Source organism: Haliotis rufescens, unplaced genomic scaffold (assembly GCF_023055435.1).
Source record: "Haliotis rufescens isolate VD_foot unplaced genomic scaffold, xgHalRufe1.0.p SCAF_15, whole genome shotgun sequence".
Taxonomy (NCBI): Eukaryota; Metazoa; Mollusca; class Gastropoda; order Lepetellida; family Haliotidae; genus Haliotis; species Haliotis rufescens.
Genome location: NW_025963835.1, coordinates 17,978,314 through 18,001,131, shown reverse-complemented (window position 1 = coordinate 18,001,131; position 22,818 = coordinate 17,978,314). Strand labels below are relative to the sequence as shown.

Genomic DNA, 22,818 nt, shown 5'->3' with positions numbered 1-22,818 from the left:
TATATCACGTGACTAACCACAGGTCCAGGTAGTCCTGTGGGTACCCAGGTCCTACTCAGTACCCATCGGACCCCGGTACCTGAGTTACCCGTCCCAGCTCTACGACCCTGAAACAAATATACCCAATACAGCCCTTGCAATTCTAGATTACTGAAGTTCTGAAAGTCTCTTGGCTCTTTGTTATTATATTTTATTAAGATAATTTAACAACTGGGTTCTTTTGCATAAAATGTGTTCATTTCCAATACTAGATGTAGACTAAACTATTTCCAGTAATATCATCAACCAGTACAGCAGGCTGTTGGAACTAAACTGTAACTGATCCCCGACACCTAGGGTTTACACAGGTGTGAAGGAATGCGAGACTATCTAGTGAACCAAGCACCTGCTGTTGAACATGCCAGTCTTCAACACATGCAGGCTGGCTGGCACACGTTGATACAGACAAGGCAGACAAATGTCAAAACAAAAATATTGCTCCATTGTTTTTTCCCCTCAAAACAATCCACATCACCTGCAAACTTCTAGGACTGCGTTTAAGAGTGATATTTGCTTCAGGTGAGGGGGAATGTGGTTTAACACTGCGTGTGTATGTTTGTCTGCTTGTACTTGTCTGGAATAATGCCTGAAACATCACAGGCAATACTGTATATCTCAGACCGTCCCAGTAAATAACCTTGGTGTTGAACACCTAGACTAACATCAAGTCTCTGAAATAAACATACTTTACAGAAAAAAAATAGTTGGTACATTTTAGTTATAAAACATAATAAAAAGGATCCCAGAGACTTTCTTCATTTTGCCAAATATTATAGACTTGTATTGGATATATTTGTTTCAGGGTCTGTCTGACAGTAATCTAAACTTGCCAACTATTATAGACTTGCATGGGCTGTATTGGATATACTTGTTCCAGGGTCTGTATGACAGTAATCTAGACTTGCCAACTATTATAGACTTGCATGGGCTGTATTGGATATACTTGTTTCAGGGTCTGTATGACAGTAATCTAGACTTGCCAACTATTCTAGACTTGCATGGGCTCTATTGGATATACTTGTTTCAGGGTCTGTATGGCAGACTATTTAACACCACACACAGCATTTTCAAGCTATATCATGGAAGCCTGTTAAAAATCCAGTTGAGACAAACCAGTGATTGATAATATGAGCAACATCATACACCACAGAAGTACTATGACAATGCCACATGGATTTGCAATCTACCAAGTCATCAAGTCTGACCACCTGATCCACATAATCCCCTGCAGTAATGACAAGCATAGGTTACTCAAAATGTCTAAGATGGTTAGCATGTGCCTTTTAATTATTTTTTTGTCTGTTGTTCTGTTAATGCAGCACTCAGCAATATTCCAGCTATATGACAGCGTTCTGTAAATAATCGAGTCTGGTCTAGAAAATACAGTAATTTACATCATGAGCATCGATCTACGCAACTGGGATGCGATAACATGCATCAACCAAGTCAGCGAACCTGACCACCAGATACCGTTAGTCGCCTCTTACAACAAGCATAGTCGACTGTTATGAGTGAGTAAGTTGGGTTTAACGCCGCTTTTAACAGTATTCCAGTTATATCACGGCGGGTCAGCTTAATGTGGGAGGAAAGCCCGAAGTGATGCAGGTCTCCGACGTTTACCACTTTGGTGAAACCCATGAGCACGGGTATGGTGCTGACAAACCTAGAAACATAATCGGGGCGAACCGGGATTCGAATCCACAATCATAGGTTTCTGGTATGCCCAAGGGACGGAACTCTGCACAGCGAATCGTGGCGCCTTAGACGACAGGGCCACCCGTGCCCCCGTCGCCTGTTATGGGAAGCATGGGTTGCTGTAGACATATGAAGTGGATATGTCAAATGATAAGGTTACCAACTTGATTTTACTCTGCAGTTGTAACAACCTTTCAGTGGAGAATCTAACAACATAATATTCCCTGCAATTTTGTTATTCCTAAGTTGTTAACACGTCAGACTGTAAGTTCCTGACTTGGCAATAAATCTTACTCCGGATATACAAACAGTATGTTTGACACCGTGACATTATTGAAATAGCACCCAAAGTCTTTGTTTGAAATGAATTAATGGTTGACCAGATCCCCTTGTATACTAGACTGATAAACAAAGAGCACTAAACTGTATAGAGGTGTGCAGTATCACCGGTATACCATGGTATGAAATACTAATGAATATGTACCACAATACATTTGGAAAATATTGGTACATTGAGTTTCATGCATGCATATCTTCATTCTGTTGGAATTTTTTTTATACGAAATTGACATATCAGACGAAAAATTATGAAATTAAGAAAATAGCAACTGTTTCCTGTGATTGAAAAGGCGGAACTATTTGTGACCAGTTTCCTGTATATCAGGTGTCTATTATTATGCATACATAGTGACCATAGCAACATCCAACAAAATAAAAAGTTGTAAAAAATGAGCGAAGGAAGTTTTTTTCTCCATTCAGGTTCATCACTAAATACAGACGAAGGAACGCATGCGATATGTTGTGGTACATATCACAATACATGAATCATTATTGTAGAAAACTGCAACACCAACTTCAGGCCAATACCTAGACTAACATTTAGTCTATGAAATCCTATTACACAATGCCCTTCTTGACTCCAAAAATACAAAAAGTAATTTTCCCGAAGCTGATTTGGGCTGGCTAGACTTGCTTTTGTATACAATTCTAGATTGTGTTTTTTTCCCTAAAAAAAATATATTCCACAGCTATGGTGCAGGACGAGCTAATACCCATCACCAAGGTTGTAGAGAAGCTGAGGGGGACACAGCATGCAGCAGATGGTGGAGGAGAGGCAGTCTGTAATTACAGTCAGACATCACTGCCCCCTGGTCAGTGACACTGATGATCACGGCATGTTCAGATGCTGCCGATAGCCAGCTAGAGCCACCCAGTACTTCACAGGTTTGGCCTGATACACCTCCTTAGGTACATATCTCCCTCAGGAGTGAGGTCATGAGTCAATGCGTACCTTTCTGCAGTCTGATTTGGGCTAGGGTACATTTCTGAATACAGAAATGTACCTGGGGTACACATCTGTAGTACCCGTGCGACAATAGTCCTGGATCATGACTGTGGAATTTATATTTTTTAGGTAATTTTTTTACAAAAAGCCTAGGCAAGTGTAGATCAAACTAAGCAAGTCTAGTTTGCTTGATTCCACATGAAAACAGCAGAAGAGGAAAGGTTCTTAAGAAATTTTAAAAAATTATTTTAAAGACATGTTTTCATTGACTAAGTGTTAGTCTAGTGTGACAACAACCCTTTCAGCTGCACTGAGAATGAATGCAGATAAATCTACCCAAAGATATAATCTGGTTGAACACTTGTGAACGAGAAAGTCAATAACGCAAATGTGTAACAATGCCACAGTTAAAGAGCTATACAAAAACATGGCATTGATTGACCCCGACTTAACCTGTCTCCATACAACAACAGTTGCTGTCGGCCACAATGTACAGAAGTCTTTATAACCAATCAAGCCTCGGCAGTGAGAGGTTCTCAGGTTACTGAGCCACTGATTGGGAACTTGATCACACTTATTCCCTGAACACACTTCAATCTAGCCTTGCTCCAAGGCTGTACTGAAAGATAAGTCCATGGATGTGAAGTAATTCAATCCTCCTATTAGGCAAGTCTAGAACATTCCAGTCTCTTATAGGGACAACTTGTTGTTTTTATTTATATAATCTAGAAATTTAAACTAATAATTATTGGCTTATAGACTTGAGCAAGTCTAACTTCAATCATACAACCACTCTCCGGACAGGGAGAACACCCTCCATACAGATACCGAACAAAATAAGTTATGGATCATGAATATTTTGAGGGATATTTTTTGTGAAATTGTGTGCTCAATCTTCATTTGAAAAACGTATCCCCACCCTCAATATAATCATGATCCCTAACTTTTTTTTTATCTATATATTCGCTTTATTTCTTCCAATGATTGAAAATTTAAAAGAAAAGAGCCAAAAAAAACCAAATCACCAATAAAATTATTTGAGAAATGTAAAGATTGTTATTCACACAATATTAGCTATTCGTATGCTTAATCACACTTGGTCATTTCAATGGTTCCATGTCAGATAGACTTGTGAACTGCTATCAAAAAGGATCCTATTTTTCTAGGTCACAAATAAGGAAACACATGACCCCGAGATACAGTGCATCCTACATGGAGTTAGGCAAACACATCAGCCTACAGCAACAAAATCAACTTATTATCAACCTTGTGTACAGGACGTGTTCTGGTGGGCACAGGGTGCAGTCTGTTTATAGTCACCTAATCCTTGTCTGGTGGGTATAATTAAACATCTGGTTTATAGTTACATGGGATCAGACCAACAACAAGCTTTACTCTCCTGAATGTGCATGTACGTCATTGTTCATTTGGCAGGCACTTCCTGATCAAACTTCCAGCAAATTAATTATCAAATCACTAAGACATAATAGGACCTAGCAAATTTTTTTTCTCAGATGAAAAGTTTATTTAGAGTTGGTTTCTAATCTGTTTATAAATTAATACAACACAGACAATATGAGACTAACAGTTAGTCACTAAGATAATAGTATTTTAAGATTGTTTTTGCAAAAAACTGCCTTTTTAATATATAACAGAAAGGGGCCCTGAGAATATCTGAAGCAATCTAGACTTGCAAATGTATGATGGGCTTGCTTGGTATTTCTGATATTTGTGTTTCAGGAGTCGGTAGGAGAGATTTTGACAGTATATACTCAAGACTAACATCTTTTTTATCTTCTCATTTATCACAGTGTGATTTGGGAATTCTTTTTGTAACTCTCTGAAGTGGGTTGGTGTTTACTTGATCTGTCTTTACACTCTAGGCTTACCAATATTGTTTAGTTTTCATAAACAAAAATTCAAACAAAATCAATACATTTATTTCAATTCTACCTGGCACTTGTTTTTCTATGTTGCACAATTTATGGTGAAATGTCTTGATAGTTTTATTCGACTTTACAGGGACTTAAAACAATCTGAAAGGGAGTCCGAGTTTTTTGTTGACCCACTACATACAAACACAACACTGTACTGACAGCTTGTTTATTGTGTACCGGCACGGACTTGTATAGGTCCGTGGTACCGGCAACAATATTGATCAATCTCGGAAATTATAAATTTTCAGTTATCAATAGAACCATATGATCCCAGTACACCCCAGTGAAGATCTTCACCAACCCATGCTTGTTGTAAGTGAGTGAGTGAGTATGGTTTTACGCCACTTTTAGCAATATTCCAGCAATATCACGACGGGGGACACCAGAAATGGGCTTCACACATTGTAGCTTGTTGTAAGAGGCGACTAACGTGATCGGGTGGTCAGGCTCACCGACTTGGCTGGTGCATGTCATCTTATCCCAATTGTGTGGATTGATGCTCACGTCAATCACTGGATTGTCTGGTCCAGACTTGATTATTTACAGACCGCCGTCATATATAGCTGCAATATTGCTGAGTGCTGAATTTAAGAATAAACAAACAAAAACCTTTGCCTTCAAGCATGGTATAGTATGATTCACACATCCAATGGGAATACTACGCTTTGCTGTGATCATAAGCTATTTTTGACACCGCTTAGTCAACGCCGTGAGTTATTAGTCACTCTTGAAGTACAAACAGTCAAGATGAATCATTTCTTTTCACTGTAGCAGACTGAGAAGCTGTACAATTAAATCTTTTCTCACCGTTAATCAATACCATTCATCCATTGCATATTTATAACTTAATGTCACCATGACCTTGAGAGAATACTGATTTCCTAACCACAAATTACAAGTGTTTGCCAGCAGATGGTAAGTCATTGTGCAAGGATCAGTTTGATTAACTATTACAGCAGTCAATCAAACAGTGGTATTCCATGGCCATCGTCTTGGACTGAGAGAATACTGATTTCCTAACCACAAATTACAAGTCTATGCCAGCAGATGGTCATTCAGCATGTTTGATTACCCACTGCTGCAGAACTCAGACAGTGGTACCCTGAGGGCCGTCATCTTGCACTGGCCAAGCAGCAAGCCGGGCACATGATCAATACCTATGAAACAAAGACATCTCAAGGATGCATACAATTACTGCTGGTCACATATTGAACATGGTTTAACTAAATACTGAGTGCATCAAGTTACAGCTCCTTTATTGCACAGCAAGTCATTGGTCAGGGAAATTGATTTGTGATTTGGGGATACTCTTCATTTTCACTGTGAGTGATTGGTTTGGTCTGGGGTGGGTAGGTCAGTGAGTGAGGAATGAGTTCAGTGAGTGAGTGAGTTGAGTTTAATGCTGCTTTTTTAACACTATTCCAGTTATATCACGGCATGTCAGCTTAATGTGGGAGGAAAGCCCGAAGTGATGCAGGTCTCAGACGTTTACCGCTTCGGTGAAACCCACCAGCACGGGTATGGTGCTGAGAAACCTAGAAACTTAATCGGGTAGAACCGGGATTTGAATCCACAATCATAGGTTTCTGGCATGCCCAAGGGATGCAACTCTGCACAGCGAATCATGGCACTTCAGACGACTGGGCCACCCGTGCCCCCGAATGAGTTGAGTTGGTGGATGGGTGTTTCAGTGAGAGAATGAACAAGGGGTGGATAATTGGTGAGTGAGAGTTAAATATACAGTTCATCATTTGCTAGCTTCGTTGATGAACATGTCCTGCTGTTTATTAGAAACATCTTCATGGGCTTACCTGCTGCGGAGGGTATGTGTCTTTCTGGGTACAAGTCTGTCAGGAACAAGCTGTTGACTAGTGTGGACTTCCCTAAACCAGACTCCCCTGTAAACAGAACAGTGACATGCAATACACACCTCGCTAAACCAGACTCCCCTATAAACAGAACAGTGACATGTAATACACCCCTCGCTAAACCACACTTCCCTGTAAACAAAACAGTGACATGAAATACACACCTCACTAAACCAGACTCCCCCAAATCTGGCCTGGATCAGACAACCCAGAGGTCAGTAGTGAGAGGAACAAATCATGTCATGGAGATATGCTGACTTGAGTATTTTTGTTACACAGCGGAGTTTGTGATCCCTAAGACTCCCAAACCCTGCCCAAGCAGCGGACTTATTGGACAATGTTATGTACGATGATAATCTGACTTACGATAACATGATGTCCACACGATGATAATCTGACTTACAATGATAATCTGATGACAACATGATGATAATCTGATGTTTACAAGATGATAATGTCATTTACGTTGATAATCTGCCTTCTGATGACAGTCTTACCTCCCGTGACAATCTGACATACAATAAACTTCTGAGTTAATTTAAGCTCAGAACCCGCATGAACAAATTAACCCTCCAGTTTTTTGGAGTTTTTTTTGGACTCATTTCACATTTTTATTGATCAAGTGTATTATCATGTGTTCGTTTACCTGAATTCTTTAAGGCATGGCAGTTAATAACTATTCAAAATAGGCGTAAAGATAATGATGCAAAATACCTTGCAATGGGACCTCCTTTAGTAGTATAGGTAATAGGGGTTCTGCCGCAACTCCACTGGAGCTGGATTTATATACCTATACCGCTACTACAGGTGGCATTTTTTATGCCAAAATGACTATGCGATTCAATGATAGTCATGAGATTAAGTTAAATTGGCTCCAGCTCACCAATACCTGGGGCCAATCATTGCTTCTATTAGTATAAAAATGATGATGCGATTCAACAAAAGTCGTTTTAAAAGAAATATCAATATTAATTAATAATGAATAAAATTTACTATAGCCCACGAGGATATTGGAAAGGTGTAGGAGCAATAAAAAAATTAGCCACCACGGCTAAGGTATCTAAAGATGTGGCCAAGGATTGGTTAAAGAAACAAGCGATGTGGCAAATATATTTACCGGCACCGCGTTATATACCGAGGAAGAAAAATTGATATTTTTACAACGAATGAAGTTCATCAGGCTGACCTCTTGTTTCTTTCCCACGATAAGGTAAAACGCGAAACGTATAAATACGCTTTAACAGTAGTGGATGTGGTTAGTCGATACAAAGAGGCTGAGCCATTAACCTCGAAAGATTCAACAGAAGTAGCTAATGCACTGAGTCGCATATATAAACGCGGACCGCTAAAATGGCCTAAGCTATTTCAAGTAGATCCCGGTTGCGAGTTTATCCGATCGATAACAAAACTGTTAACAAAGCACAATGTCGAAATCAGGCGTGGTGAAAGAGAGGCCCACCGCAGTCAAGCTATCGTCGAAAGATTTAACAGGACATTAGCGGAACGTTTGTTTGGCTATCAGTATGGGATCGAAATGAAATCCGAGCGATTGAGATCAACCAAATGGGTGACACGATTATCAGCCGTTGTATCAGCGCTGAATAATGAAGTAACGAGATTAATAGGGAAGAAACCATCCGATGCTATTAAAATGAAATCCGTGACTTCCGAATCTTCAGCACCGAGGAGAGGCAAAGAACGAAAACTTCCGGATAGAGTAAGGGTAAGATATTTATACCAGGCAGGTGAACTCGAAGGAGGCCTACGTCGCGCAACCAATCCCATATGGTCCCTTAAGACGTATAACATTAGTCGATTGGTTACGAAAGAAGGAGAGCCTATTCTTTATTATCTTCAAGATGGACCGGGTAGGGCATTTGTACGAGAAGAGTTGTTCATAGTTCCCGACGGTACGGTATTACCACCATAACCATAAGCATAGGTAGTTACACCATCATTATCAATCCATCTCTTTGTATCTAAGGAGGATAATGATGTCTTGTTCATTCTTAATCCATACATCCTATGATTGTAACTTCTTAAAGAGTTCATCTCCTGTTTGAACGTTCTACCGTTGAATAATGATTCTTTATACTGTTCGTGTTTGATATGCTTTTTTACAACATACTTCTTAACGCCCTTAGCTTTTCTTATCTCCCCATTATCGGACTTCTTTATAGAATACATCTTAGGTCTTAATCCGACATACTCCGCTATAGGGGTCCCAGCACATTCATCCTTCATCTTACCTAACACCTTTTTATTTACTACGCTGTGCAGTGGATTATCTTTTGGGTAATCGCTCGTGTCGTACATATCTATTTTTTCTGCCCCTTTTAATAATGCCAACATGCTAATAAACAGAAAACATACTCACCAACCACCATAAGTGTGAACTCGAACCCTTTCTTCACCGACTTTCTGTGAACTTGGTTTGGAAGATTTGCAAATCCCACATAGCCGGGCTGCTCAGGGTTCACAAACTGAAAACAAGGAAAGCCATGGATAAGAAAGACGTGACCGTTAATGTTTACAGGAAGTGATTACAAGGTGAGGTGAGGTGAAATTGGGTTTAACATCGCGTCCAAGATTATTGCACTTATATAGCGACGTGCATGCACGTGAGTGTGTGTGTGTGTGGCTGCTTGTACTAGTCCGGACTAATGCCGATTTATAGTGGTAGACGACTGAGATACCATGCTGCAGTTTAACATGAATACCCCACTCAGACACAGTATACTGACTCCGAGCCGACCAGTCCTTGTTTTAGCCCCTTAATGCCGAGCTCCAGACAGGATAACATCAAGTACCATCTTTTAACGTCTTTTGGTATGACGCGGCCGGGGATCGAATATGAATCACGGAGCAAATGGGTTGAATGTGGGTCGTGGTGCAAATGGGTTGAATATGAATCACGGAGCAAATGGGTTGAATGTGGGTCATGGTGCAAATGGGTTGAATGTGGGTTGTGGTGCAAATGTTGTCTGAGATGGGTTGAATGTGGTTCGGAGAAGGTGAGAATGTTGTTTGAGAAAAGTGCCATTATTTAGCGCATTATATTTACTATTAATACCCTTAGTGGGTCAGGGCGCAAGATACTTTCTAAACATTGGGTATTTACTCACATTTTATCATTCATATTGGGTGTTAACAGCTTTCTTTAGGTATTCAATGTATTTACTCTCTCGGGTCTAGTTAGACTTGCAGAAGTCTGTAAGGCATTAACTATTAGTTAAAATCATTATTTCTTGATTAAATTAAGAAGAACAAGTTGTCCCTATAAGACACTTGAGTCCTTACTGTCCACCTGTCTAGACTTGTCTATTATAAGGATAGAATTACTATACACCAATGGATCCACCATTCAGTACAGCCTTGGAGCAAGGCTATGGTCTCGTCTATTGGGTCTTTTATTTTAGGGTAGACCAGCACCATGACTGTGGAATATATTTCTTTCATGAAAAAGTAAATAAATCTAGAAATGTATTCAAAAGCAAGTCTAGCCAGCTCTAGCTAGCTCTATTCAGCATAATCAGTGTTAGAAATTGGCACTAGTCCTGTAGTCCTTACCAAACTGCCCAATAGTAAAGGTATCCTAAGGACTAGTAGTCATTGGCCCATTTAAAGGGTTTTGCTATATGTTATCATTATAAGGACTAGTGGACAAAAACTGTTAGTTTCTAACCCTGCATAAGGAAATTTTGTAAATATTATTTTTAGAATCAAGAAGGGATATTTAATAATATAAGATTTCATAGACTAAATGTTTGTTTAAATTTAGGCGTATATGTACAATAAATTATCTCATCTTAAAAAAATCTCATGGACATCCTGGTAGGCAGGAGGACTCAGGTTCCAATGGAGATTCTAGGATGACAGTGTGTGAGAGTTATCTGTCGGAGGCTGCGGGCTGATGTAACATGAGGTCTCAGTATGTAGGTATTGTGTGGTATTCCAGTCACAAGTGATTCAGTGTGGTGGGAATGTGTGAAGTGACCTTGCCCCGACCGTCACCCTGTAAATGCTGCAGGTTGTGCCTCCCGAGCCTCAGTCAGTCATGGGATACACCCTGCCTGGGGCAGCGATTAGGGAATGATGCCAGTTTCTGCTCCTCATAGTCACTGGTTGGAGAGTATACATGAATATACACGAATATACACGAGTATACACTAATCCCGCACCGTGACTGTGGAAGATGGTCATCCGGACACGTATGATGTCCGAAAACCTATGATCCGACAACATATATTTTTTACTAAAAGCCTAAGCAAGTCTAGATCAAACATCTAGATTCACACAGCAGATGATTTCTTGTTTTCTTGTTCAAACTGAATAACATTATCTTAGTCAACACACAAGGGGAAAACTTTGCATTATAATGGCCACTATCATGCCTGAGTTAGAAGAACCTTTGACATCAAGCAAATATCTGATCTGGTCCACTCACAATAATACATATCAGTATAAGAACAAAACACACACTGGTACGACCAGTCACAGTATAGGACGGCTATTTCTTTGTGAAACAAGACTGAAAATGCTTTTCTCCTAGATGTGTCTCCAGACACGAATCTAAACTTAACTTCAACAAAAATCTATGTTGACATAATAACAAACATGTCTCTCCACAGCTCACAACATATTTAACTTTTCAATAAAAATGTTTCACCAAAAGCCCACTTCCCGAACTGGCTATCAATCTCTCATCTCAAGGCGGATTCTAATTTTCCCGAAATAAACATATCTAATTAGATCGGCTGTAAAGGGTAAACCTAACTTCAGGAATCTCCTCCTTGGCGTGATGCAATTCGACCTGACTGGCGTCTGTGTACATCACCTGTTTGTGATCGTTCTTCAGGGGCTGAACAGTTAATTCAGCTGGTACTCATGCCTTGGGAACTGTCTCACAGATTGAGAATGTTGTAAACTGCTTGGGGCCCATGTCAAGTTGAACTCACAAAGTGAAGAGAGTTTAACAGGGCCATCAACGATATCCTTGCCAGATCACCAATCTGTGGCACGATGTGGGGTTTCATGGGGCTTGTAACAAGATACACTGACCAGATCACCAGTCTGTGGCACGATGTGGGGTTTCATGGGGCTTGTAGTGAGTGACTATGGTTTTACGCCGCTTTTAGCAATATTCCAGCTATATTATGGCGGGGGACACCAGAAATGGGCTTCACACATTGTACCCATGTTGGGAATTGAACCCGGGTCTTCGGCATGACAAGCGAATGCTTTAACCACTAGGCTACCTGACCGCCCCTTCATGGGGCTTGTAACAAGATACACTGACCAGATCACCAACCCATAGCATTGGGAGGTTTACTGCTCTCAATGCTACTGTCGAACCCATTCCACAGGCGAATAGTCGAAGGAAACCCCCAAATTAAACTTGTTATAACTGTTTAATGAATAGACTTCGCATATATTTTAAGTTATGTATGGCATGCATAAATGACCAGCTTGCAAAATATCAAATAACATGAAACGTAAACCATCTCCAATAGTGTAATTCAGGTGAGTTCACGAAAATTTACAAATTTTGTGTTCGCTTTGGTCTTAACCTGGGTGATTGAAATAATAATGACATTTTTACATAGTAATGTGTAGTTTTCTATTAGGAATAAATGCACAAAATATTTCTTCAATTGGCCCTTTTTTAATGAAGCACCGACTGTTTGAAATTGTCCTACCTCTATATAGCGCCTTATGCTAAAACAATTCTGCAGGCTAAAGGTTAACAAGACTTTCAATGATAGCTTTTCCAGATCACGAGGCAGGCCTAACAGGGTTTCAACAATACCCTTGCCAGAATACTAAATCAGGGGATGAAAGGGTTTCACAAGCCTAATGGGGTGTTTGTGTGGGTGAACATATCAAGACTAATCAAGACTAATCAAAGAAACTAAATAATCCAAATAAACAACATAAACGTATTTATGAAAATATATAACTGTTAAACTATCATTCATGTAGTTTATCTTCCAGGATCTCAGTCTAACCCATCCTGGATTCCCTAGCCTTGCTCCAAGGCTCCACTGAAAGACCATGAATGTGTAGTAATTCTATCCTTATAATAGTTGGATGGTTGTTTAACACCGCACTCAGAAATATTCAGCTTTCTGTAAATAATCGAGTCTGGACCAGACAATCTAGTGATTGACATCTTGGGCATCGATCCACGCAATTGGGATCGATGACATGCACCAACCAAGCCAGCGAGCCTGACCACCTGATCCCGTTAGTCGCTTCTTACGACAAGCATTATATAGTCGCCCTCTACAGCAAGCATAGGTTGAAGTCTTATTCTACCCCGGATCTTCACGGGTCCCTTATGACAGGCAAGTCCAGATAAGCAGAAAGGACCCAAGTCTCTCAAAGCAACAACTTCTTCTTATTATTTATATCTTCTAGAAATTATGATTTAAACTAATATTTATTGTGTTAGAGCCTTGTGCAAGTCTATGGATTCCCAAGAAGGAAGAAAAAATATTCAGGTTTCAGGAACTGATATCCGCCATGGTTAACTTGTAACTTTCCCACAAACAAAAATCCAAAACATTTGTGAATCATGGCATGAACACCTGGACCTGAACCAAACAACCCCGAGCTGGGGGCTTGATTACCTGGGGGCTTGATTACCGCTACGCCCATGATTTATAATAGTAATACAGATGATGGCAATAACACAGGCACTGTGCCATGAAGCAGTAAAACTGCAAATTCACATCAAAGACCACAATATCCTGGCTCCTTCCTAACCCATCTCAACTTCAACCCCAGACTGTGAAAATAGGGGTACTGAAGAGCTGACATCATTCTGACTCCAACAAGCACTCAGCAAACTGTAATACATTAGGATATTCAATTGGTGCTTAATCAATATCAGATCTCAAACATAGGTAAAAATCACAACCAATTACATTCTGCAGTGAAGATGCCCTCCAATGAAATCCTTGCATCTTTGATGTTTCGACCTATCCCTTTCGGTTTTGGTTCCTAAAGCTCAGCTTATGCCCATGAAATAATCGATCTTTGTTTGTTTGTTTGTTTGTTGTTCAACGTTGCACTCAGCAATATTCCAGCTATATGATGGCGGTCTGTAAATAATCAAGTCTGGACCAGACAATCCAGTGATTGACAACATGAACATCGATCCACCCAATTGGGATATGATGACATGCATGAACCAAGTCAGCGGGTCTGACCACCCGATCCCATTAGTCGCCTTGTACAACAAGCATAGTCGCCTTTAAAGCAAGCATGGGTTGCTGAAGACCTATTCTACCCCGGATCTTCACGGGCCCATTAGAGCAGTAATATGTAGCATACTGGAGATCAAAGCGTACCCACTAAAGTATGGTAAAGAGTTACAGAGTGTGGAATGGTGCATCAACAGACACACAACTGACTGGGGCATCATATCAGTCTCTGGGGAACATACATCTCCACCGAGTGTTTTTTCGTATCAAACATACTGCTCAAAGGAAGTTAAAGAACACCTGATTCTTTCATATCATAAAATAAAAGAATCAGGTGTTCTTTAACTTCTTTTGAGTAGTATATATCAGCATGAGTCGCTTGAAAGTTGAAACACTGAGGCTGGCAGAAGAGATTTATTCCTTCATGAACAAGTGTGCATATGTTTGACATGAGGGTGAGATTCTATTTATTATTCAAAATCATTCTTCCAACTTCCAACAGCCAGTGCCTTGAGTATACAAAGTAGAGCCAACCACCTTCAGTGGCAGAGAGATAAATTATACATTTATATACCACAGGTATCCAGGTACTAGTATTTCCTCAAACACGGTTTTATTTGATCCCTGACCAGTGGATCCATTTGCATTCAAGTTTTATCATTCTCAACTCCCTGTGGAGTTTACAACACAAGCTGCCTTTGGGGGGGGGGGGGGGGGGGCTATATAGAGGATTCATCACGAGTGTTGAACTAAGTCACTTGCCCAGGGTGACACCACACGCTTTGACACTTGTGTTTCGGGAATATGTACGTATTTGTGTTTCTACCATCTGGTCATCTACCATCAGATGAGTGGGTTCTTTTGAGTGTACAGGGTGAATATACTGTAGACTAGGGGTAGTGACAACACTATAAAGACCTGTAAACACTGTTGGTCCCAAGGCTAAAAAACAATTCGGTCACTAGTGGGATACGATCTCTGCACCTGGCGCTTTTGGCCGCTTGCCCACTTCACCCCCCATGAATGAATGATAAACACCTGTACCAGGAAGTAAACCCAGGTCATCCCTGAACAACTCAGGTCACCCATCATCAATTATCTATTGGTCCACAAAAAACACATAAAGCCAAGAAACTGAATTGCTGTCACACCTGTACTACCGCTAAGAACTCAATTAATGCAACAACGCTTTCTGTGTTGCTTGGTCTCATGTTCTTAAACTAATACAGAGAGTTTAATCTGTATTCAGAATAATGTGTTTACCACTTTAGGCATCCTTCTGATTTGCTGTATCACCATGCTGGCTGTCACTCGTCTTCAGTGAGTTCTCCTGGCACAGAACACTACACGGACTCCACACTGATGGCCGACAATAGCAACAAGGATGATCTGTCCATAAACACCTGAACTGTTATAGTCCAATGGCAAGACTGAAGACCACCAAGAAACCTCTTCCAAATGATATTCACTGACAAAAGAGTTCTATGCACAAAATCCAGCAATACAGGCTGACAATGTTCAGAATGTCCACCAAAAGCAACAAAGATGATCTGTCCGCCTCACGTCCAATGGCAGGTCAGAAAGATCACAACAAATCTATTTCAAAAGATATGAAAAAAATTCTATCCAGGAAATCCAGCCAGATCGACCAATGCTCAGGAAAGGTGGTCCATTGTCTTTCCTCCAATTGAAGAATGACGACAAAAAACAAATCTGTGTCCAAGTGATATTCACAAACCAAATGGATCCACAAAGTGCTTGGTTCACAATGGAGGCTAACTGTTTGAATGGCTGCAGTAGTCAGTCTGACCGCCCAATGAGTTGTCCCTACAAGTTGTCATTGCAAGAGACAAGGTCTACAACCTGGTAACAAGGACCTTCTGACAGCTAACATGAGGCAGTGTCCTCCAATACAGCTCAGCTAATCCTCCCATAGATCATCTTCATATATAGCTGGTATCGGAGACTATGGGGATTAGACGATGTCAAACACAGCACTCAACCAGACGGGGACCACTTGCCTTGCCTTGTGTTCATGTACATGCAACAAGATACTCACAAAGCTGTGACACAAGAAGATGTCATGATGGACTCAGGGATGAAGCCGGCTGACAGGGAACTACTCGCGATTCAGCCAGACATGGACAAATGGTTCCGTACAGGCCAAAAGAACATTAGAAATTGTTCATCAGTCCAGGAAAATGACTGATCAGCCAGCCAGGGAGGTGAGGTGAGGTGAAATGGGGTTTAACGTTGCGTCCAAGATTATTGCACTTATATAGCGACGTGCATGTACGTGTGTGTGTGGCTACTAGTCCAGACTGATGCCGATTTATAGTGCTAGCTCACTGAGATACCATGCTGCAGTTTAACATGAATACCCCACTCAGACACAGTATACTGACTCCGAGCCAACCAGTCTTTGTTTTAGCCCCTTAATGTCATGCGCCAAACAGGGTAACAACAAGTACCATCTTTCAAGGTCTTTTGGTATGACGCGGCCGGGGATCGAACCCCGGACCTTCCGCTCTCCAGGCGGACGCTCTACCACTAGACCACGGAGGCGGTCCCCAGCCAGGGAGGAAATTGGTGAGAACGCGCACTTCAGTTCATGACAGGCAAGTTAATATAATCATGATAAAAGTTGGTATTATGCATGCAATAAACCAATCCGAAAATCTTGGTATCATATCCGATAAATATGAAAATATGGTAATCTAGCAAGAACTATTCTTAAGCACCATATACATACATCAATGCGATGCCTTCTTTTTAAAACAACTATTGACTAACGTTCCCAATATGCTGACAGGGGTTTCCCAATGTGTCATCGAAACTTGGCAACAAGCCTAGCTGTGGGTCATTTGGCACCACATGATATAAAAGTTATATTCAAATGAAGCTTCTTCATTGTGTGAAATTACATCTTAAACATTAATTATGATAAGTATGACATTATATCATAAAGAAATTATTGACCTGGTGTATTTCTGTATCCTAAATATCTTATATTCAAAATATATATTGTATAATGCAACTCTTTGGAAACACTCTCAGCCAATTATCTCTATTTTAGTAAGACACAAATCCAACTGTCATGAGAGTTTTGTGCAGGAAGTGCAATCATTGCTGAAAATAGGCTTGTTTTACATTGGCAACTCAAAACTGTTCATATCAGTACCCCTGCTGTAAAAATCTCTTTAATTAATAGTGGGCAAGAAAACAGCATATCATGAACTACTTGGGTTGCAACTCATCTCCCATGTGATGCTATCTGACGTGAGCTGGTTGTGAACCAGGATGGAACATGCTGTTTCATGATCCCTTCAGTTGCAACAGGAGACATTCCAGATAAAACAGGCAGGAAACCCACAAGCTTCACCTGCAACTTGCAAGGAAGGCACACTTTTTGTGCTAATTGTTTTGTACTGATTACAACTACAAGGTTCTTGAGGGAGTATGCTCGTTTGAGGAGCATGTTCAGCACCTGGAATACATTATGCTGTGCTGATGTAGTTGTTTCATGAACCGAAAAGCCCTTAGTGCTGACATAAACATCAAATTCTTGACTGAAACCAGAGCTGCAGAACCTCACCTTATTCAGTGAAATAAAACTTTAAAGATAAGGGACCCATGAAGATTCGGGGTAGAAAAGGTCTCCAGCAACCCATGCTTACTGTAAAAAGCAACTATGCTTTTCGTAAGAGGTGGCTAACGGGATCAGGTGGTCAGGCTTGCTGACTTGGTTGATCAATGTCATCCTATCCCAATTGTGTGGATTGATGCTCATGATGTCTATCACTGGATAGTCTGGTTCAGACTCAATCATTTAAAGACCACCGTTATAATGCTTGAATATTGCTGAGTGCGGCGTTGAACAACAACCAAAACAGAACAAAGGTAAGGATGTGGTAAACTAGCATTAGTCACTAAACCATTCCAACGCATGGCTACCGTAAGTTCTCACTGTTATATTCCAAGGTACTCAATGCAATGGTCACTGTTTTCAAGGTTTCAATGCTAGCTGAAAAGATCTGATCTGATTAAAGCACACATCAAAAAGGTTCTCAAAGCAATTTTCAAGGCCTTTTAGGTGATGGTTGTATTTTCACAATTTGAGTGAGTATGGTTTTATGCCGCTTTTAGCAATATTCCAGCAATATCATGGTGGGGGACACCAGAAATGGGCTTCATAAAAATTGTACCCATGTCAGGAATCAAAGCTGGGTCTTTGGCGTGATGAGGAAAAGCTTTAACCACTAGGCTACCCGACCGCCCCGTTCACAAGTTTTCAAAGACGCAGTTTAATTGTGGAGAAACTTTAACATTTGCAGGAAAGTACAAAGCACATTAATACATCCAAAGAATGTTCCAGCAGTAGATCATGTGTAAATCCAGCATGCCGGGTAAAAGGCACCAGATGTGGAGTTTACAGACAGAATGTCAAATGTCGGACAGCCACAACTAATGATTTTGAAAGGAAAGCATCCCCTTAAAGCTAAATTCTTAAATATTTGAAGAGGTGAGGTGAAATTGGGTTTAACGTTGTGTCCAAGATTATTGCACTTATATATCGACGTGCATGCATGTGTATGTACGTGTGTGGCTGCTTGTACTAGTCCGGACTGATGCCGATTTATAGTGCTAGCTCACTGAGATACCATGCTGCAGTTTAACATGAATACCCCACTCAGACACAGTATACTGACTCCGAGCCGACCAGTCCTTGTTTTAGCCCCTTTAATGCCGAGCGCCAGACAGGGTAACCACAAGTACAATCTTTTAACGTCTTTTTGTATGACGAGGCCGGGGATTGAACCCCGGACCTTCCGCTCTCTGGGCGGACGCTCTACCACAAGACCACGGAGGCGGTCAAACATTTGAAGAAATGGTATCATATGTGCTGTCAGAATTATACGATGTTCCGTCAATGAACGAACCATGTGTGGTGCAAGAATAACTCCACTGCATCCATCCATGCTTGTCATAAGAGCCAGACTGAGAAGTTTGACTGAGTGAGTGAACAATATTTCAGTTACATCATGGTGTGTCAGGTTAATATGGTAGGAAAGCCAAAGAGCAGGTCTTCATGTTAACACCTTTGGTGAAGAAAAGCACACATTTAGTGTTGACAAACCTAGAAACATAATCAGTTTAAACCAGGATTCAAACCCACGATCAGGTTTCTGGGATGCCTAAGGGAAACAACTCTGCACTGCTATATGCAGTACTATAGACAAGTGGGCCACCTGTGCCCCAACCTTACAGGGATCAACAAACAAGAAGTAAATGTAATCTTACAGCGTGAATATAATAATACACATCTAGAATATTCTTTATTAGCGGTGTAAGATGCATAGTACACTCTCATTGTTTCAGATTCCTCGTAACGTCACATTGTAGACCTATTACAGTTTTATGTCGCAGTCAGTCAGCCTGTTACAGACAAAGCCCCAGCAAGTCTAGATGAAACTATGCAGCCATGTTTATCAGTAATGTGAAACTATCGTTCATCTTTTGGGCCATAAGCAAGTGGGCTGCACAGCCTGGTAGTCAGCTTCAGTTTCATCACAAGACATAAGCCACGTTATCAGCAGCCTAACAGATTCCTGCCGGTCCTACACACATACTGGTCAGCTGGCTGGACCTGCCTCAACAGAGCCTAGAGCATATATTCAATTAAACAAACACCCTCTTCCTTTCTCAGCTCTAGCAGCCTATACTCATCCCCTTCTCAGCTCTAGCAGCCTATACCCATCCCATTCCCAGCTCTAGCAGCCTATACTCAACCCTTCCCAGCTCTAGCAGCCTATACTCATCTCCTTCTCAGCTCTAGCAGGCTATACTCAACCCTTCTTAACTCTAGCGGGCTATACTCAACCCTTTCCAGCTCTAGCAGCCTATACTCATCCCCTACCATGATATTGCTGGAATACTGCTAAAAGCAGAGTAAAACTATTCTCACTAAACAAGGGTAACAAATCATATCTGTCAAAAGATTCCATTCACAAGTCAAGAAGATACTCGTAACAATATGGGAACTATAATATCAATGGCTACCCCATTAAAACCATCTGCTGACCAGAGAGATAGGCAGTATAAATTCCCCAAGGCTGTACTGAATGTTAGTCAAATGAGGAACAGTAATTCTATCCTTATAATAGGCAAGTCTAGATAAGCCCATAGTCTGAGGATGCCAGTCTTTTACGGGGACAACTAGTTATTATTTTATCATTTAGGAATAATGATTAAAACTGATAACCATTTCCTTAGAGACTTGTGCAAGTCTACCCTGACTGTATACTTCGGGGTTAAATGACAGCCCAGAACATATGCAGTGTAGCAGCCGATCTCCCACCATCCTCAATGGAAGGAGAGTGGCCAGCACACACTGCTAGAGACTGATACAGACCATGCAGGGCGTGCATGTTGTTTGTTTATTGTTTTCAGACCTGAAGTAAGGAATCGGGTTACCCAGAGATAGTGAAGTCTTTGACAGAGGAATGCTGTATAAACAGACTCCTGTTTATCTACATGCTGTCAGACTCGGGACTGGCTCCTCTTGGATACTGTCTCCATCTTGGTTTGATTTGGGGATGGATTTCAATAAACATTCCAATAAACATTCCACGCCTTGGTCACTTGTAGTTTTGACTTTCTAGCATGGTGCTTCTTGAAAATGCATAAAAATAACATAACTCTTGGTTGAGATGTACATAACATGATCTGGAATTTATATAAACAATTTTGATACACTAGTTTACCATGGGCTGGGCCACACATCATCTCTGTGGTGTTGGAAGCAGTCTGTCATACAGACCCTGATACAAATATACCCAATACAGCCCATGCAAGTCTATAATGATTGGCAAGTCTAGCCGTATCAGAAAATGAGTCTCTAAGGAAATGGTTATCAGTTTTAATCATAATTCCTAAATGATGGAAATAATAACTAGTTGTCCCCGTAAAAGACTAGTCTGTCTTACAGATCCTGATACAAAGATATCCAATACAGCCCATGCAAGTCTATAATGTTTGGCAAGTCTAGATTACTGCAGTATCAGAAAATGAAGGGAGTCCCTGGGCTCCTTTTAATAATATCTTTATAAGATAATTTTACAACTGTTCTTGTCTTTAAGATACTCTCATTTCAGAGACTAGATGTAAGTCTATGTTGGAAATTAAGGGAGTGGTTCCGGGGCTATGAGGTTATCTGTAACAGTATTTGATTCAAGGGACACCCTGCATTCTTTACCTTTAATATTACGGTTGTGAGACCCTTGATTCTCATGTTAAGCTTTAATGTACAAGAACAATTGCAGTGCCAGTGTCTTCAAGATTGGGAAACATACCCTCAAATTAAAGTGATCAAGGATTACCAGAATAAGAAGGCAATGATCAGTAACACTGACCATGCTTCTTCTTTGCTGTTTAACGCTGCACCCATCAATATTCCAGCTATATGATGACAGCCTGTAAATAATAGAGTCTGAACGAGACAATCCAGTGATTGATATCGTTGAACATTGGCCTATGTAGTCGGGATAAGATGACATGCATCAACCAAGTCAGTAAGACTGACCACCCGATCCCACCATCTCTAATGACTGATTCTGATATGGATCTTCACAGGGTAGGGACCATCAAGTCCTGTTGCATGTCATCTTGGTCATGCTGGACAAGGTGGCAATGTGCACTGGACCCTATCTTTGTGGTCAGCTGCTGCTAGGCAGATAGCCGTACCAGATGGCCCCCGCCTGCGGCAGCTCATCAATATAGGAGGACTACTGATGATGCATCTTATCTGCTGCTTTGTGATGGTTTCATGAGGAGCCAGGGGAATACAGAGCAAAGTCAAAATTTAGATAAATTGGTTTCATGAACAGGCTGCCTCCAGGCTGGCATGTGACAGATACTGAACCCTGCATGTTGATTATTCTTCAATGAACTACAGTTATAATGAACTCAAAGGGACCACTAATTTTAGTTCGTAATAACCGTAGTACGTTATAAGCTTATATACAGCATATATACAACAAATTGCTGGGACTAAAAACTAAGTTTGTATATTGATCAGTTCGTGTTCAGCATGAATGTAGTTTACTGTACTTTATTACTCATTTCATAACCATGAGGAGTGAGTGAGTGAGTGAGTGAGTGAGTGAGTGAGTGAGTGAGTGAGTGGGTTTTAAACTGCTTTGAACAACATTTCTTCAGTCACATCACAGTATGTCAGTTAAATGTTGGAGGAAAACCTACAGTGATGCAGGAAGAGTATGGTGCTGACAATCCTTGAAACATTATCAGGGCAAACAGGGACTAAAGGCCAAGGTTTTAGGATGTGCCCCTTAGGGATGCAACTCTTGAAGCGAATTCTGGTGCCTAAGATGACTGAAACAACAATGCCCCCAATTCTTAACGGGCCAATTTTATTCTCTTCTTGAGAGTTCCTTGGCTACCGGTAGATGTCAGTTTAGTAATACTATAGATGCCACAATGCAATCAAAATAGAACAATTATTTCGCAAAAGGTGACTTTGCTGGTCATTAGAGGCGACTAAAGGGATCGGGTGGTCAGGCTCAGTGACTTGGTTGATGCATGTCATCGTATCCCAATTCGATTCTCATGATGTCAATCACTGGATTGTCTGGTCCAAACCCGATTATTTACAGATCATTGTCATATAGCTGGAATATTGCTGAGTGCAGCTTTAAACAACAACAAACAAACAAACAAAGATCGATTATTTCATGGGCATAAGCTGAGCTTTAGGAACCAAAACCGAA

General features: G+C 40.8%; 1 protein-coding gene across 10 annotated transcripts in view; it reads right to left on the bottom strand.

The window, feature by feature from the left end:
- Window positions 1-22,818, bottom strand: part of LOC124138662 (septin-2-like) — a 145,929-nt gene that overhangs the window by 20,287 nt on the left and 102,824 nt on the right. For 9 of the 10 annotated variants that reach the window (XM_046505418.2, XM_048396242.1, XM_046505415.2 and 6 more), the window contains 2 exons: window positions 9,202-9,307; window positions 6,768-6,854 (listed from right to left, as the gene is read on the bottom strand). In XM_046505418.2, coding sequence (XP_046361374.1) covers window positions 6,768-6,854; window positions 9,202-9,307 — 193 coding nt within the window. Of the gene's footprint in view, window positions 1-6,767; window positions 6,855-9,201; window positions 9,308-11,661; window positions 11,681-22,818 lie in introns of those variants that run through there. The other variant, XM_048396243.1, reaches the window with a different exon arrangement.